The 15,281-nt window shown below is 56.7% G+C and overlaps 6 protein-coding genes across 6 annotated transcripts; 3 read left to right on the top strand and 3 right to left on the bottom strand.

Moving 5' to 3' along the window:
• Positions 1–315: 315 nt before the first annotated feature.
• ACRALDRAFT_211401 (uncharacterized protein) lies at positions 316–2,850 on the top strand (the record flags this gene model as incomplete). The annotated part of the gene is made up of 13 exons (XM_071023657.1): positions 316–439; positions 527–663; positions 755–914; positions 974–1,136; positions 1,245–1,405; positions 1,455–1,508; positions 1,543–1,829; positions 1,856–1,927; positions 1,972–2,229; positions 2,257–2,497; positions 2,559–2,565; positions 2,600–2,748; positions 2,831–2,850. The coding sequence occupies 13 exons, from the start codon at positions 316–318 to the stop codon at positions 2,848–2,850; spliced, it is 1,833 nt and encodes a 610-aa protein (XP_070874371.1).
• A 781-nt stretch (positions 2,851–3,631) lies between these two features.
• On the top strand, positions 3,632–4,750 carry ACRALDRAFT_1082384 (uncharacterized protein). The gene is made up of 2 exons (XM_071019303.1): positions 3,632–4,029; positions 4,078–4,750. Exons 1-2 carry the CDS (start codon positions 3,735–3,737, stop codon positions 4,464–4,466), a joined length of 684 nt encoding a protein of 227 aa, XP_070874370.1. The 5' UTR covers positions 3,632–3,734; the 3' UTR covers positions 4,467–4,750.
• Positions 4,751–5,007: 257 nt separating this feature from the next.
• ACRALDRAFT_211403 (uncharacterized protein) lies at positions 5,008–5,882 on the top strand (the record flags this gene model as incomplete). The annotated part of the gene is made up of 6 exons (XM_071023660.1): positions 5,008–5,019; positions 5,079–5,149; positions 5,178–5,209; positions 5,294–5,447; positions 5,487–5,637; positions 5,745–5,882. 6 exons carry the CDS (start codon positions 5,008–5,010, stop codon positions 5,880–5,882), a joined length of 558 nt encoding a protein of 185 aa, XP_070874369.1.
• ACRALDRAFT_1076976 (uncharacterized protein) lies at positions 5,197–6,830 on the bottom strand. Its single transcript, XM_071018569.1, has 2 exons — positions 6,589–6,830; positions 5,197–6,522 (listed from the first exon to the last, which is right to left on the bottom strand). Exon 2 carries the CDS (start codon positions 6,443–6,445, stop codon positions 5,909–5,911), a length of 537 nt encoding a protein of 178 aa, XP_070874368.1. The 5' UTR covers positions 6,446–6,522; positions 6,589–6,830; the 3' UTR covers positions 5,197–5,908.
• Positions 6,831–7,294: 464 nt separating this feature from the next.
• ACRALDRAFT_1082386 (carbohydrate esterase family 1 protein) lies at positions 7,295–11,104 on the bottom strand. The gene is made up of 6 exons (XM_071019304.1): positions 10,789–11,104; positions 10,018–10,721; positions 9,197–9,353; positions 8,833–9,147; positions 8,657–8,764; positions 7,295–8,522 (listed from the first exon to the last, which is right to left on the bottom strand). The coding sequence occupies exons 1-6, from the start codon at positions 10,945–10,947 to the stop codon at positions 7,383–7,385; spliced, it is 2,583 nt and encodes an 860-aa protein (XP_070874367.1). The 5' UTR covers positions 10,948–11,104; the 3' UTR covers positions 7,295–7,382.
• Positions 11,105–11,727: 623 nt separating this feature from the next.
• ACRALDRAFT_2052938 (glycoside hydrolase family 67 protein) lies at positions 11,728–14,636 on the bottom strand. Its single transcript, XM_071021659.1, has one exon. It carries the CDS (start codon positions 14,449–14,451, stop codon positions 11,905–11,907), a length of 2,547 nt encoding a protein of 848 aa, XP_070874366.1. The 5' UTR covers positions 14,452–14,636; the 3' UTR covers positions 11,728–11,904.
• Between the last annotated feature and the right edge of the window lie 645 nt (positions 14,637–15,281).

Raw genomic sequence — 15,281 nt, 5'->3', positions numbered from 1 at the left:
GCTTCAGTTTTGGTAGGAAAACCACCTTGTATTAACGGAACTTATTCTCTGGTCTTTTAGTTCACTGACGTTCGACTTACAACAGGCCATCAGACTCTTGTTTTGAAAGGGTAAGACACTCGTAACCCCACGCGTAGTCAGCAACTCTCTGTTGCGATGCACTCATAGGCCGAATCAACCACACGCTACGTTCGTGTACGACCCAACCTGACGTAGTCGTGGCCCTAGTGCGGCATCGAAATCAAGAAGGGCAGCTCGGAAATTCCTGATCTTACACATTCGCCAGGAGGGGAGTGGTTCTAAACCAGAAACGAAATGGACAAGAAGTGGGTTCTTGGTCCTTGGACACGCTTCCACCCAAAACGGGCCGATCGCCTGCACGATAACAGATGCGGCCCTCTTTCCCAAGGAGGTGGTATCGACCAAAGAAACGACCCGAGTAAGATTCGAAAAGAAAGTAGGCCCGTAGCTTGAGGGTAACGTCCATCGAATCGTCGGAATCGACGTGGTGACAAAACTTGAATAGACTCGGACAAAACACTTGCATCCGGGCCCCGGACGTTGTTCAAGGGCGTCAACAAGCTTCTCCCGGGGCATTGGATCGAGATAACCGAGGATCAGCTCCAAATTCATCGGTACAGGGATGCCGAGTACGAGGACATGGTAAGAGCTCAATGTCCAGTCTTTTCTTCTTCGTTTTTTAATGTTCTCGGTTCGAACGAAATGGCCCGTCGACTATGATGTCGCCCGGGAGTCGATGGACCGCGCTGCTTTCGGGGATAAAGGCAACGCGGGCGCGTTTAGGGACCTGCTCTACGTGGATGACTCTGTCGGAACGGTTTGGTGGCCAAAAAGCCGGTATGGAGGATTGGTCCGGCTAGTCCCGACGGCATTTGATCAAGGAATCAGCCTCTGTACTCTCGAATACTAGACAATCGATTTAGTAGGCGCTTTGCCGTGTTAAGTCACCGAGATGTTGTTCGCAAAGCAGATGGGCTGGCGCAATATAGCCCCTGGTCCCTGGCCCTTGGCCTGACCCCGACCCCTGGTTCAGTGGATCCGATCCGGTGGGCCCGGTGGGCCCCCGGCCCGGACCATTGGGCCACCTCCGGGACGTCCCAGAATGGCCAATGCCGGTGTCAAAACCACGTTTTTACCTGTGCCGTTCCACCGAGTCGGCTTGACAGCCTGCAATAAATGAATTGGGGTTCTTGTATTAAATCCCTATTGTTGGGACCTCGCAGGGAATTTCAAATATTGGCCCTCCGCACTCTCTCTCCACATGCACTCATCTACGACTGCAAAGGGTGGGTTTCCCGAGAGACGACCTGGAGGTTCTACGGTCTCTCAAAGAGGAATGGCTCAACGACTTTGACTGAGAAGGAGAGCAGGACAAGATCAACCAGTGTGTGGGAGTCCTGCGTCCTTTTTATCTTTGTCTCAATTTTATCGAGCCGCCCCTGACCCTTCCTTTCCACAGATGAACCACTACACGGCGGTAATCGAGGGTCTCACGGTTTATTGTATCCACAAAAAAGGCAGACAACCCTAACGCCACCCTCCTTCTCGTCAACCACGGCTGGCCCGGTTCGTCTTTCCTCGAGTTTGGCCCCGTTCTCGACGGCCTGACCGAGTCGGTGGAGACTGGGGAATACAAGACCAACCTCTCTTTCAACGTCGTCATCCCTCTCTCGGGGGATTCACCTTGGTCTGTTGGAACAGGCTATTCTCAAGAGGTCGGATGGGTGGAGCAAGCCCGGGAATGCCTATTACTTGCTCCAATTGACTACGGTGCGCTGCCATGGAAGTATATGTTGTGGACCAGAACCGTGTTTTAAATGACGGGGGTATGTAGCCGAATACCATCGACCTCACCTTGTACGACAGTCCCGTCGGGCAATTGGCATGGATAGGCGAAAAGCATATGGTCTGTAAGTCGGCATTGGCTCCTATCTTCCTCCCGAAACAAAGACTAATCATGGAAAAAGGTCCGATCCCAGCGCCGGCGTGCCACCCTCGGTCTTGACTAGGAGGGAGATTCTACCATGTGTTTGTCTGTATTACCTGACGCACACCTTCCTCTCCTCTGTGCTGCTTACACCTACGCCCAGAATCCCATGGCTTTCAGACACGCCTATACGAAAGTGCCGACCAGTGACCACGGCGCCGATGCTTCTCGGCCAGTTCCAGTATAAAGTCGGGTTCTGGCCCAGACAGGCTGTGGAGAAGGTCGCACGGCAACTTGGTTGAGTACAGGAGTACGATGACAGAAATTTGTATGACCGTACAATGCATTCCGCTGACGCGTTCTCTCAGACCTCAGATCACCCTATCGGAGGCAACATTGAAATAGGACAACCCGGTCGCTCTATCAATGACTTGAGGAGAATAGGAGACTACGGGGAAGAGTCCATGCCTGACATGGTCTCTCTGTCTCGCCATGATAATGCCGGAGATCTAGTATGCTATGCCGGCATGACGGGCTTTATCGGCAATAGTGGAAAGCCTTGGAAGAACTAGACATCAAGATGTAAATATCATGCTGTAATACCTGTGAGCTGCCCTGTTTGTTACAGGCCTTGCTGTCTAGGCCATTCAGAATTCTAGAGCAAGCATTGACGGTGGCACAATACAATGGCGTTCGTTCACCGGAAACCGAGATGCATGCAGTGGCACGACAAGATGGTCGGGTAAGCGACAGCCGACAACATCGGGGCGATAGAAACAACTGGTGCACAGGGAAAGCCTGTCGTATTATTGATCCGAGAAGAAATAGAGTACTTCGTAATCGACGAGTCGGACTTTTGCACCTTGTTGTTGCTAAATACAGGCCTGTACCCCACAGACTAAACTGGAGGCTAGAGACGATCGATCATCATCTGCGGACCGCCTGATCCATGGTGCACCCCACCAAGGCCATGGTCATTTGCGTGGTTGAGCTTGTTTGAATGAACAGGGGGCTGTGTAGGGCCGGACAGAGCGGGTCTTCGGAATCGGTGGACGAATGGTCTTTTCTTTTTCTTCTTTTTGTATTGACGAGTGACTGAAAAGAAGGCGGTGCTTTAAAGTGCACGACATGTCATACAAAAATAGTACGCAGTGCTCCATCCCGATGCTCGACTCTAGCCTCGAAGTGGTGTAGCTAGCAGCTAGCTGTCCTGGGTGGAGCTCTTTGAGGCGGCAGAGCTCCAGAAGGTCAGGTGGACCGCGTCTGTTCTTCAGAGAGTAGATTTGAAAGTCTTAAGCAGAGAGCACCGAGTGATATCTTCAATGTTTTCAAGATGGAGGATGTACAAAGTGGTGTAAGTGTTCTAATACCCACGGAACCATCTAACATGGACGCCACGCTTCGAGAGGATCATGATCATGGCAGGAGGTCCATGTCAGCCCTTGTAAGCCACGGTACGTCATTGGGTAACGGGAAATCTGCAGAGTGCCGTTGTGGCGACTGGCGAGAGGATCCACCACCGAGCACGGCTTAGTTTGAAACAACGTTCCTCCACTGTGACGCCACGAAGATTATTCGTATCTTGGAAGTTTGGAAATTGGGAATGGGGCGGGCCGCGGACCTTAGCTATAAAGAATGGCCTCGCTCCACTCCCAGCTTTCCCGAGTCGTCCCCAGTTTTTATTCTTCCCCATTCACGTCTGGTCTCTCCTCAAGCCCAAGCTCGCTTTAATTTTCAGCAGTCCGGCTCGTTACGCCCATCATCCACTTGTCAAAACACCCCCATCATGCATCTCAACAAGCTCGCTCTCGCTGTTGCGTCGTTGGCCACTGTCGCCTTTGTAAACGCAAGCTTTGACCTGGACAGCGACGACATTCCCAGGCAGTGCCGGGACGTGTGCGATCCCGTCCGTCGCCTGGGTGACATTTGCGACGTCGACGATGACCCCCTAGACGACCGTACTGAGGACCTCCTCGAGGCCCAGTGCTACTGCACCAACGACAGCTTCAACGTCAACCGCATCACTGCCCAATGTGCCAGCTGCATGCACGAGCACCAAAATGATCGAGATGATCTAGAGGGTATGACTTGACCTTTAAAAATGAAGATAAAAATACTAACACTTACAGACATTGACGACATTATGCGCAGCTGCGGCTTCTCCAGCACCAGCTACAATGAGGCGGATATCGCCACCGTCACCAACATCAACGTGCAGGCTACCCGTCCCACGGACGCCGCCGACTTGACCACCACGATTACTGGTGCCCAAGCAACGCGTACGGGCGGCGGTGGAGGCGGAAATGGCGGTGGTGGAAATGGTGACGGCGGAAATGGGGGTGATGATGATTATGATGATGGCCATAACGGCGGCGGTGGAAATGGTGACGGTGGAAATGGCGGTGGTGATGGCGGCAATGCGGCTCCGGGACTCACCGCTGGTTTCGGCTTCGGCTCTTTGGGTGTGACCGTCTATGTCGGCCTCTCTGCCATTGCTGGCGCCATGCTCCTCCAGTAAACCATTCTGGTCGGCGATTGTTTTTGGAGAGCAATGGTCATGTTTAGGACATTAATGAATAATATCGCAGTTTCAATGCACATGATGTTGGCGGAGAGCACCCCGGAGTCCGGACCGGACCTGGTGGGGAAGATCGGGCTTTCGGCTTTCGGCTTTCGGCTTACGGGTTCCGGTGCGGTCACGTGCATCTGTTACGGGCTTCTGCTACGCCCGACTATAGGGGGAGCTCGTTTGCAGAAGAACCTCTGTTGATTGATACTCTGCCTTTATATGCTGGCAACATTAAGTTCCATATCGCTGGTCCTTTGCGCAAGTGGAAGATTTGTAATACTGACTATCATCTCAGTCTCTCAGACGTTCCATCGCTGTCCTGTCGCTGCATTATGCGTATTACCAAGTTTCTGAAACCGATTCCCGAATCCATGTAAAAGAGAATATCGTCGCTATCGTATCGCGGAAAGAGGGTTCATATCATGGCTTGTCAAGAGATGAGGCCTCAAGAGCTTAAGAGGCGAGTTCTGAATAGGGGAAAAGTGTGTGTATGAAATATGTAGTGTGAAGTGAGATGACTAATTTATGACTACAGCTGGAACTGGATCCCTATGTACCTAGTGCTGCGCTATGACCACCGCCTGGGATGATGTAATCCAACTTCGACGCGTCTTTGTTGTCTTGGCGACGCCGTGAGCTTTTTCATCAAAACAACTGAAGAGGCGGGAGGAATCATACTAAAATCACGCCGTGTGCAAGACAACATATGCATCTATTCGTTAATGAAACGCTAAGAAAGGCCAAGGCTATCCTATTAATCAGAGTTTTGACCATAGACTGGTTCTCCTCGCTCTGGAACAGTACCGCCAGCTTCATAACGCTGAATCCTATATCCGCCTTATACGCCATGAGCCGTATGCTTCTGCTCGGGAGATGGCCCGACGACCGGGAAGACTGCCTGTATGAGCATGCTCCTAAGCAATGGGGTTGGTCAAGGTTCCGAAGCGGGTAGGTTGAGTGCCAGTCAAGTACGCCCGTGCCACCGATGGTGAAGGCTGCTAGGCTAATGAACCACCACCTTCGTCCGCCGCCCCAAGTGACAGCTTCTCGAAGCGTCACGACCGAGTTGCTGCTCCAAATCTTCGGACATGTCCCCCGGTCGACCAAGGCTCATGCACGAGTATTCTCTACTAGAATTCATAATATCACCAAGCAGAGTAAAGAGAAGCGATTGGGTGACTGGTAATCTCAACCTAGATAGTACGCGTACGGGTAATGACTTTATAGAGCTACCTACGCCAGAATATTGCCCTCTCCTTGCTCATTCACCTTGATGAAGGTTGGCACATTCAGCCCATCGTAGAGCCCGGCAGTAGCGTCGAGTCAGACACCCGAGTCCGGTTCAAGTTGAGGGAGTTGAGATAATCTCATACAATGAAACCCCTCGAACTCTAGTTGCCCTCGGCAGGAACGTCCTGTGGGAGAGTGTCGTACTGGAGATCGCAGGCGATCTGAATGCACATGCCACCGGGGGGCGTGCAAATGCCGCAGCTTCGGTTGCAGCAGACAGTGCCCGGGCCGCAGACAGTAGGACCGCAGGGATCGCCAGGCGCGCACGTGGGATGTCCGTTCATGTCGATAATGCAGGTGGTTCCGGCGCCGCAGCGAACAGTCTCGCAGGGGTTCTGGATGCATGTGAGGCCGTTCTCGTGGTCGCTATCACCACAGGGCTTTCCGGGCTTGGTCGAGTTGGTCCGGGGATTTATGCCCGGAGCATCGCCGACCTCGGTAGGGGGCCCCCATTTGGCCGGGCGGCCTGCGACGGCGGGCATGATGATGGGGGGTTCGCCATCGCGCATAATGATGGTAGGGAGAGCACCGTCATTCTTCTTTTCGATGACCTTATTGGCATTGGCTCCATCGGCTCTGGGGAGGGCCAGGGTGGTGAAGGCCATAGAAGCCCAGAGCAGCATCTTGGACAGCTCCATTGTTTTGCTTGGGTGGTTTGTGTAGGTTAAGGGGCTTGTGTTGTGTGAATAGTCGCGGGTGCTGTCACTGGCTTAACCTGTTGTAGGATGGTTTGTGAGAAGAAGGAAAGCAACGGGGAGCAATGGGATATTTAGATATTTACCTGGTTCTTATTCACGAGTCTGACTTGTAATATAAACGGGAGAGTGAGAGTATGGAATGGTAGGGAGGAGAGGAAATATTTATAGGGCTAGTAAGACAGAACACAGGGCAGGACTTGTTCTATTTTCGACAAGTCAAAAGGAATATAGAACTCACGCAGAAGCCACTCTTAACGGAAAGAACGTGTAGAAACTCATGAAACTATATGTCTTGGAAGAATCTGCAGACTCACTTTCAGCTATAGGTGTCTGCTTCATAAGCAAGGGAATATCCGCCATTTCTACGCGTACTTGTCTTGTCTATGAGTTCACTGCCATCTTCAAGTCTTAGGAACGTAAAGTTCAGGGGTTCGTGTAAAAATAGTTGTATATAAAGCAGTGGCTTCTCAGTGCCGGGGAATGTCTCAATGCTACGTTACGCTTGACCCTTGACTCTCGGCCAAATCCTCTACTATGATTTATCCCTGGACGGCCAACATTCCTCCCCGTCTCTTGCCCTCATATTCGGAGACACCGCTGGCATGCGGCCGGCAATGTGCCGTGCCGTCCTGCTCGGCAGTCAGCCCCTATTGGGCCCACAGCCAGGACCGCAGCTTTGTCCGTGATGTTGCCCCGATCAGAGGCATGCTGACTCGGCCAGGACGTACGAGTACGGCCCCTGGACATATTCATATTCCCAGGCCACCTGTAGTAAGCCCTAGTCTTACTTCCTCACCGTTACGCCGGTCATCAAGATTCAAAGACGCTGGCTGCGCTATGGAATACAGTTTACACCATGTAACACCCCCTTGCACCCTTATTTCCTTCTTCTCTCCCATCGTGCTCCGGCCGGGGGGTACGCCTCGGCATACCGCCACACATCAGCATAGCCGGCCGTCAAAGACAGCAGATACCGCTCCCAGTACCCCACGAGGGGCTCCTCCGGCAAGATGATGCTCTGCGGTATTTTCATATGCGCATACTTCTCCTCTTCCCCTTCTTCCCCGAATTCCGAAATAACTCCATTATACGCCCACCGCCACCGTCCATCCCTCGGGCCAACGGGGTAGAGATACTCCTCGGGATACCCCAAGGCGAGCTCGCGCGGACGGAACCGTTCCACCGCCTCGGCCTCCCTGGGATCCAACCCACTCCGCCCCTCGAGCAGCCACATCGGCCCACTCCCCTTCCACGTCTCCCGCGTCAACGCCTCGCACGTCCAGCGGGCGCGGTCGTCGAGCCCGAGCCCCTCGCACGCAAGCCGCACCCGGACGCTGCTATGGATCCTCTCCCCCGTGTTGCGCAGCGGGTAACCCGTGTCGCGGTTCGTTTCGTAGTCGGCCCGCGTGCAGAGGCCTGGCGTGCGCACCGTCGTCCCCGCCACCATCTGCAGCGTGCTCGTCGGCGCGCGGATCTGGCCCAGCCCCCAGGCGCGCGCCGTGCGCCACTGCTCCGCCGGCGGCGCGTGGACCGGGTGCGCGCAGGTTTCGTCCTGGTGGTCGGTTTCGTCGCGCACGAGGTCCGAGTCGGCGACGCGGCACACGGTCGGGCAGGCCCAGGGGAGCGGTTTCGAGGTGGACGACCGGGACGATTTGGCCTTGAGCCAGGAGGCGGCCATGGAGGGTAGGGACTTGACGACGGACGAGACGGACGACGCTGTCGGCGGCGAGAAGGTTGCGGACGGCACGGCGGGGAAAGGGTGCGCGGCGGAATAGGCCAGGTCTTCCAGGAAGAGGGCGGTGGTGCGGCGGAGACTGAACTCGACCCCGACGGTCGATAGCTGGTCGCACATCCAGGCGAGCGAGATGGTGGCCATCTGCTGGTCGTGCCAGCCGCCGCCCGCATTGGCGTGGCTTCCGGGGAACCAGACCTGCTTGAGGTTGGTGTGGTTGTTCCCGTTGATGCGCTCCCAGAGGGCCGGCCGGAAGGCGTAGCGAGGCTCGTCGAGGGCCAGGGCCTGGAACGCGTTTTCGACCTTGTCGGAGATTTCCGTGTTGGTGAATTTCCACGTGGACGAGAGTCAGCGGGAAATGAACAAGAATCACAAAAAGGAAGGGAGACGTATTGGTCATTAGAGCCGGATATACCGACGATGGGAGCAGGGGGGACGCCCAATGTGCCAACTGTGTCCCAAACGGCCAGGGCCTTGATGGTGATGGGGGTGACACCGTCGGGGTGGGTGTCTCTGGTGTATCCGAGCTGCAAGCCGTCTGGTGTTAGAAGGGGCTCATGTTGAAGAAGCAACATGAAGGGAACAGTAGACGCACGGATTTCAACCACTCGCGGTAAATATTCTTGCGATGCCTGGTCCAGCGGATCTTGTCCTCGCCTTCCTCCCCAGCATAGGGAGGAAGATAGTCGTACAGGAACTCGTCGAGCGGCCGACGGGCGGAACCCATGTGTTCATTGTCCTCGAAGATGGCGTGAAAGTTCTCCAGGCCACGGGGCGTCAACAGGCCAATCGACGCGATCATGTCGGCCACGGAGCGGGCGGTAAAGGCACCCCGGGAGAAGCCGATCAGGATGATGTCGTCGCCGGGGACGTAGTTGGCGCAGATAAAGTTGTACGCCTCACGGATGACCTGGACTTGTGAGCTCGGTGGTCAGTTCAAGTGAGAAGAGGGGACAAACGCTTTCTAGGCCGTCGCCAAACATGCCGCCGGTGACGCGATCGAGGACGTTGCCGCTGCCGACGCCGGCGTTGTAGACGATGATTTGGGGCGTGCCGTCGCGACATGTGCGGCGGATGATGCGTGAGATGCGCGTCACATTGGACTGCGGCTCGCCACTAAGGGAGGTCAGAATGGCTTATATATTGTCGCGAAATGGCCATCGAGAAGGGCAGGACGAGCGAACTTGCCTCCTCTCGCCCAGCGAGTCCATCCAAGTGCCGTCGCAGCAGACGATGAGGCGTTTGGGTGGGCCTGGCGGCGCGCGCCTCGCGTGTGGCGCGTCGGTCATGAGAGTGTGTTTGGTGGATAGTATTCAAGGTCGGTCTTGAGGTGAAAAGGGGTGGGAGTGGAGAGGCGAGAGGCGAGGGGCGGTGCAAGGAACGGACTCCCGTTGTGAGTCGTGACAGGACCAAGAAGCGTACGAAGGTGAGATGAGAATTTGGGAGGGTCGCGATGCTTTTCCTTTGGTCTTTGGGAAACGAGAGTCTTGGCATACCGTTGAGCGGGCGGGTGGCTGTCGTTTAGTGCTGCAGCCCCTGTCTAGAGGCTCTCAGTGATAGGTTAGGGGGCACGACAGGGGTTGAGTCTGCTAAACCCACTTTAGTAAGGACACGCTCAATTCAAGTTGCTACGTTTATGCTCCTCTTCATACTGGGTGTGCCCCTGTGTCTTCAGAGTCCTGTCCAGTCTGAGTACATAAATTCAACCGAAACATGAACCCATTGACTGCAAGCTGGACCTCCTAGATTCCTGTCGCCAACCCCTCAGATGAGTCCGAACCACCGGAGATCCTCGTCAGGGATAACCGGGACAACGTGGCCAACACCCTGGGCCGTGACGCCCACAAGCTTCGTTCCATCACCATAGACCTTCTGCGTGTAGCCCGGGCGCGGGTTGTTAGCGACCTCATGCGAGAACGAGACGCCGTGAATGGCCGACCACTGCTTCAGCTGCTCGTCCAGGTTGCGCCAGTGGACAAACGTGTCAGCGAGGCCGTGGTAGGTCTTGAAGGGCGGGTACGGGCCGGTGTAGCACGGGTTCATGCTGCGGGCGAGGGCGGCCCACTCCTCGGCCGACTTGATGTTGTTTCCGTTGGCGCAGGTCGGGTCGGCGCTCATGGGGCTGGAACCCGGGGACCCGGCGAGACAGCCGGCCGAGACGCCCGAGTAGCAGGTGGCGGCGGCAAAGTAGTCCGGGTAGGTGGCGAGCATGACGTTGGTCATCATGCAGCCCGAGCTGGTGCCGGAGACGAAGACGCGGTCCGGGTCGGCGCCGTGGGTCGAGATGGCCCAGTCGACCATGTCGGCGAGGGCCTGGCTGTCGCCGCCGCCGTCGCGGGAGAGCGTCTGGGTCGTGGCGACGTCCCAGCAGTTGAAGTCCTTGGTCGAGCTGGGGTAGAGCACGATGAAGCCGTGCTGCTCGGAGAGCTGGCTGTAGCCGCTGCTCTGGTGGTAGCCCTGGCCGGAGCCGCCGCAGGGGTGAAGCTGATGGAGTTAGTGGGTGGGGAGAGAGGAGGCCTTTTCTTCTTCTTTTCTTTCAAGGGAAACATACAGCAAGAATCACAGGCGGGTTGGGAGCAGGGTTATTCGGAATGTAAGCATGAAGAGTGAGACCGCCGGGGGTGAAGCCCCAGTTGGAGACTTGCTGGAGGGCAGCATAGGCGGGTTGAAGGAGCAACGAAACGGCTCCGAGGACGGTGGTCGACTTCATGGTGACAAAGGTCGTCCGTTGATCGCGATGCCCTTCAAGTTTTCAAGTGTGAAAGAACCGGGAAGCAAGACCAAGGACGAAGAACCCCGTGTTTGCTTGTTGATCTATCCAGTATCAACTGCTCGAAACACCAGACAGCATACACGTTGAATCCCGCCCGCCGCCCTTATATAGTCAATATCGACAAGAGAAGTCCAAGGAAGAAGAGGGAAAGCAGAGAAAGACACCAGCGACGGAGGTTTCCCTCATATCTCCATCGGCAGATACATTCGGCAGTCCTTTTGCATACCGGCCAACGATCACATGGCCCTTGTCCATGTGCATTGGCTCTGGGGAACAGCCCAATGCTACGCTGTCCATGGCTTCTTGGTCGGGAAAGCCTCCGATCATGTCCGGATACGGTCAACGGTGGTGGTGACGGCCGCATGGCGGATGGGGGAGGCCCGTTTAGGAAATTCTGCCCAGTGCTCCGGATCGCCCCTCAGAAATGATAGGCGTCTTGTCCACTTTGAGTCTGCGGTTTGCCTGGACACTCTCCCGTGGCAGGTCACTCATGTTGCATCCTCTCCTCCTCGAACCAATCTTTGTCCACGGGATAATATGGCCTCCCGGCTTGCCCCCACACTCGAGGTAACCTGACAGGACAGTTCGGGAGGAAAAGTCGGCTATTTCTTGTTAGCTATGGGTAGTGCGGTCTTAATATGCGCCAAGATGCCAGCGACTTTAGCCAGGGACGGTGGACGACGCCACGACCACGGTATTGAATCCTGTTATCGTGTTAATAGATGAGTGGATGTTTATTTCTTCCCCGTGGGGTGGGTGACATGGATAGTTGACAGGTAGACATGGACGGAAATATAAAGTCGGGTGTCCCGAGTGAAGACTGTCGCGATACCATTTCTCACCGACAGCAGCCTCTTCAAGGAGTTGATCAAGTTGATTCTCCGCGGCTAGAACCTAATCAACAACCCCCTCGGGCAAAAACACGACATAATCCAAAGGCGCCCTCTCAATCCCATCAGGCCTACCCACAATCTTCAGCTCATCCCCCTCGGCAATCGTCACCTCACCCAGCCACCTCCGCGCCGCCGAGTGCCCGTCCAGAAACTCCGACTTGGTGTTGCCCAGGTACAAGTCGTAGTCGCCCTCCCACGCCGCCACCTCCTCCCCGTTGATGAACACCTCGTACGAAGCCTGCCCGTCAGGGAGGTCGTAGTAGTTGACCGCCAACCTGTACGTCCCGGCCGGGAACCCAAGCGTGGCGGTCGCCGTCGCAACCGTCGCGTTGGCCGCCGCCTCGACGGCGTAAAACCGCGACGCCGTCGACGGCGGCGTCACGGCGACCCTTTCGTAGCCGTCCAACTCCATGTCCTCGACCTCGATGCGCCACGGGTGCGATCCCACCCGCCCGGCCTCGTCCTCGATGCCGGACAGGTTGTGGTAAAAGTAGTTGACGGCGTCGCGCCACACGATGGCGTGGCCGGCCTGGTAGACGAGACGGTGGAGCATGTGTTCGTAGCGCTCGTCGTCAAAGCGGCCCTTGAGCGACTCCCACATGGGGACCAGCGTCTGGGCCGCCTCGGCGCCGTCGTAGTGCGCGTCGTAGAAATGCTGAATCACCGTCTTGCCCGACTTGAGCACATGGGTGTACGGCACGTGGTGGAACCAGAGCAGCAGGTTGTCGGGCGTGGTCTCAATGTGCTCGAACCGCTCGGCCACCTCGGCCGGGTACTGTCCCGCGTAGCCCGTGCCGTTCCACACGGTGCGGTCCATGCCGATACTATACCGGTTGGCCCTCGTCCACTGGCCCCAGCCGTTGTTGTCCTGGGACGCCGGGTTGGGGCCGTAGTGCGTGTGCAGAATGTCCGTCAGCGTCTGGACGCCCAGGTTGCCGGTGTAGTTCTCGTACATGGGCCACGAGAGCATGGACATTTCCGCGACGGTGTCGATGACGCCGCGGTCGAGCCCAAAGGTCAGCCGCGTCCAGTCCTCGACCACGTCGACGGAATCGCTGGACGAGTCCCACGCGATGCGGCCGTAGGCGTACAGGTTGGACATGGCCAGGTGGCTGCCCAGCCAGTTCCGGTCCATGCCGACGTTGATGACGGCGGCGTACCCGCCCAGCTTGTGGCCGAAGCGCTTCCCCGACACCACGTCCCGGACGTACGACTCCTCGCCGTCGACGCGCAGGTCAAAGTCGAGGATATCGCGCCACAGCGGCGTCAGGTAGAACAGGTGGTTCTGCTGGCCCAGGTATTCCTGCGTGACCTGCAGCTCGACGGCCACGGGGGTGTGGCGCAGGTTGGCAAAGAGCGTCGACGGCGGCTCGCGCACCTGGAAGTCGATGGGCCCGTACTTGATCTGCACCACCACGTTGTCCTCAAACTCGCCGTCGTGGTGCTTGAAAAAGTCGACCGCCGCGTTGGCCCGGTCGTTGTACCAGTCCCGGTGGTCGAGGTGGTGGTCGTAGACGAACGCGCGGAACATGAAGATGCCGCCGTGCCGGGCCGCCGGTCGCGCCATGAGGTTGGCGCCCTCGGCGAGCGTCCGGTTGTACGTCAGCGGGCCGGGCTGGCCCTCCGAGTTGGCCTTGTTGAGGAACCCGGCGAGGTCGGGCACCACGCCGTAAATCTTGTCGACCATGCCGTCCCACCACCGGACCACGTCCTCGTCCAGGGGGTCGAAGGTGTCGAGGTCGCCCAGCTCGACGGGCGACGCGAAATTCAGCGACAGCGCCACCTGCACGCCGTAGGGGCGGAAGAGGTCGGCGATGCGGCCCACGCCGGCGAGGTTCTCGTCGGTCAGCGTGATGGGGTTGGCGTTGACGTTGTTGATGACGATGGCGTTGATGCGGATCGACGAGAGGAGCCGCGCGTACTGCTCGACGCGGCTCAGGTCGTCGCGGATCTTGTTGTCCTTGAAGAAGATGGACACGCCGGCGTAGCCTCGCTCGATGCTGCCGTGGGTCGACGTGGTGTAGTCCATGTTGTCCCAGTGGTTGCCCCATCGGATGTTGGCCTCGGGGTTATCGACGTACTCGACCGGCTCGAAACGCGCCTGCGCCAGGCGGGAGAGGTACTCAAAGGTGCCATAGAGCGTGGCGCGCTCGTTGCTGCCCAAGATCACGACGTTGCCGTCTTTGGTGTTGAAGTAGAAGCCGTCCTCGTCGAGCTCGGGGGGGTCATCCAGGTCGCCACAGACCGAGACGTAGTTTTCCAGAGTGGAGAGGAGGATGGACGGGGTTTCACCGCCCATGCATCCCTCGTCGGAGATGTCGACTTCTTTGCCCAAGATGCCCTTTAGTCCGAGCTTGAGCTCCTTGACGGCCGACGCAAGGGGTAGGCCATCGGTGGCACCGAGAACCGTGACTTGGGAGGGGATGGATTTGGCATAGCATTTGGCAATCTTGTCGGGGAGAGGCGCATACCGTAGCCAGCCATCCAGGCCATCTTCGGCCATGACGGCTGGGATGAGGGCCGTAGCCAGCCAGAAGAGAGGTCGCATGGGGAAAGGGTTCGTGACTTCAGACTGAGGAGGGATAAGGAGTCAAGAGAGAGAGTAGACCAGCACGGCTGACAGACGGTCATTGGGTTATAAGCAATGCCGGTCCTGGTGTCAGAGGTCCCTCCTCATCCTGGTTCATGCAGCATGCTGAGCTGCCATGATTTCCCTCTGCCCCTCCCCCTCCCCCTCCTCCTCCCTTGTCGAAAGATATTCCACGAACCAGGTTCATTTGAGCGCTTGTATGTACGTGTAAGTTACCGGTATTGTCCTTTTAGGCTATTTCATCTCAATGCCGAGTGCCAATTATCGACGGGGTTCCTGCAGATCTTGACGTAACTCGACGAGCAAAACATGTGCCGATGTGGAGGGCAAAGATCGACGGGGAGGGGACCGGGGGCCCATGGGGAAAGACGCACGCCGAGGCTGTTGGGTATAGTCGATCCAGTCAGGGGCCTGGATTACCACGCAGGAGCCGGCCAAGAAGCTGGGAATGCCAGAAGAGAGGAGCTGGACAACATGGGTTGGTGAGCAGTGGGGGAGGTTGAGCATCGCGGAGGTTGGGGAATGAATTGACCGCAGGTCGGGCTTTTGTTATTCCGAGATTCCAGAATCTCCGCTCGGCAAAGCATCCTCGGGTTCTACGAAGTACCGGTACTTTGTGGGGTTGGTACTTCGTAATGCTCGGTTAAAAATCGAGTGGCCCGCAATCAATTATTTCCTGGTAGGCTTTGGGGTACTCGTAAAGTCGACTCTACAAGGGACATTTCTCAAAATTAACAGTCCGCTGTTTGAATACATACTAAGTGTAGAATGTGGGAAGACGGTAATGT

This window comes from Sodiomyces alcalophilus, assembly GCF_042370955.1.
Source record: "Sodiomyces alcalophilus JCM 7366 unplaced genomic scaffold ACRALscaffold_4, whole genome shotgun sequence".
In the NCBI taxonomy this organism is placed as follows: domain Eukaryota; kingdom Fungi; phylum Ascomycota; class Sordariomycetes; order Glomerellales; family Plectosphaerellaceae; genus Sodiomyces; species Sodiomyces alcalophilus.
The sequence above is the reverse complement of the archived record's forward strand: the minus strand, read 5'-3'. Positions and strand labels throughout refer to the sequence as shown.

Excerpts from the sequence above, each read along its gene's own strand:
- ACRALDRAFT_2052938 (XM_071021659.1), bottom strand. The coding sequence starts at position 14,451 with ATGCGACCTCTCTTCTGGCTGGCTACGGCCCTCATCCCAGCCGTCATG.
- ACRALDRAFT_1076976 (XM_071018569.1), bottom strand. The coding sequence starts at position 6,445 with ATGGAGCTGTCCAAGATGCTGCTCTGGGCTTCTATGGCCTTCACCACC.
- ACRALDRAFT_1082384 (XM_071019303.1), top strand. The coding sequence starts at position 3,735 with ATGCATCTCAACAAGCTCGCTCTCGCTGTTGCGTCGTTGGCCACTGTC. Across the intron at positions 4,030-4,077 it reads TGATCGAGATGATCTAGAGG|ACATTGACGACATTATGCGC; the intron begins GTATGACTTGAC and ends TAACACTTACAG.
- ACRALDRAFT_1082386 (XM_071019304.1), bottom strand. The coding sequence starts at position 10,947 with ATGAAGTCGACCACCGTCCTCGGAGCCGTTTCGTTGCTCCTTCAACCC. Across the intron at positions 9,354-10,017 it reads CCTGACGAGGATCTCCGGTG|TGGCGAGCCGCAGTCCAATG; the intron begins GTTCGGACTCAT and ends GACCTCCCTTAG. Across the intron at positions 9,148-9,196 it reads TTGGCGACGGCCTAGAAAGC|GTCATCCGTGAGGCGTACAA; the intron begins GTTTGTCCCCTC and ends TCACAAGTCCAG.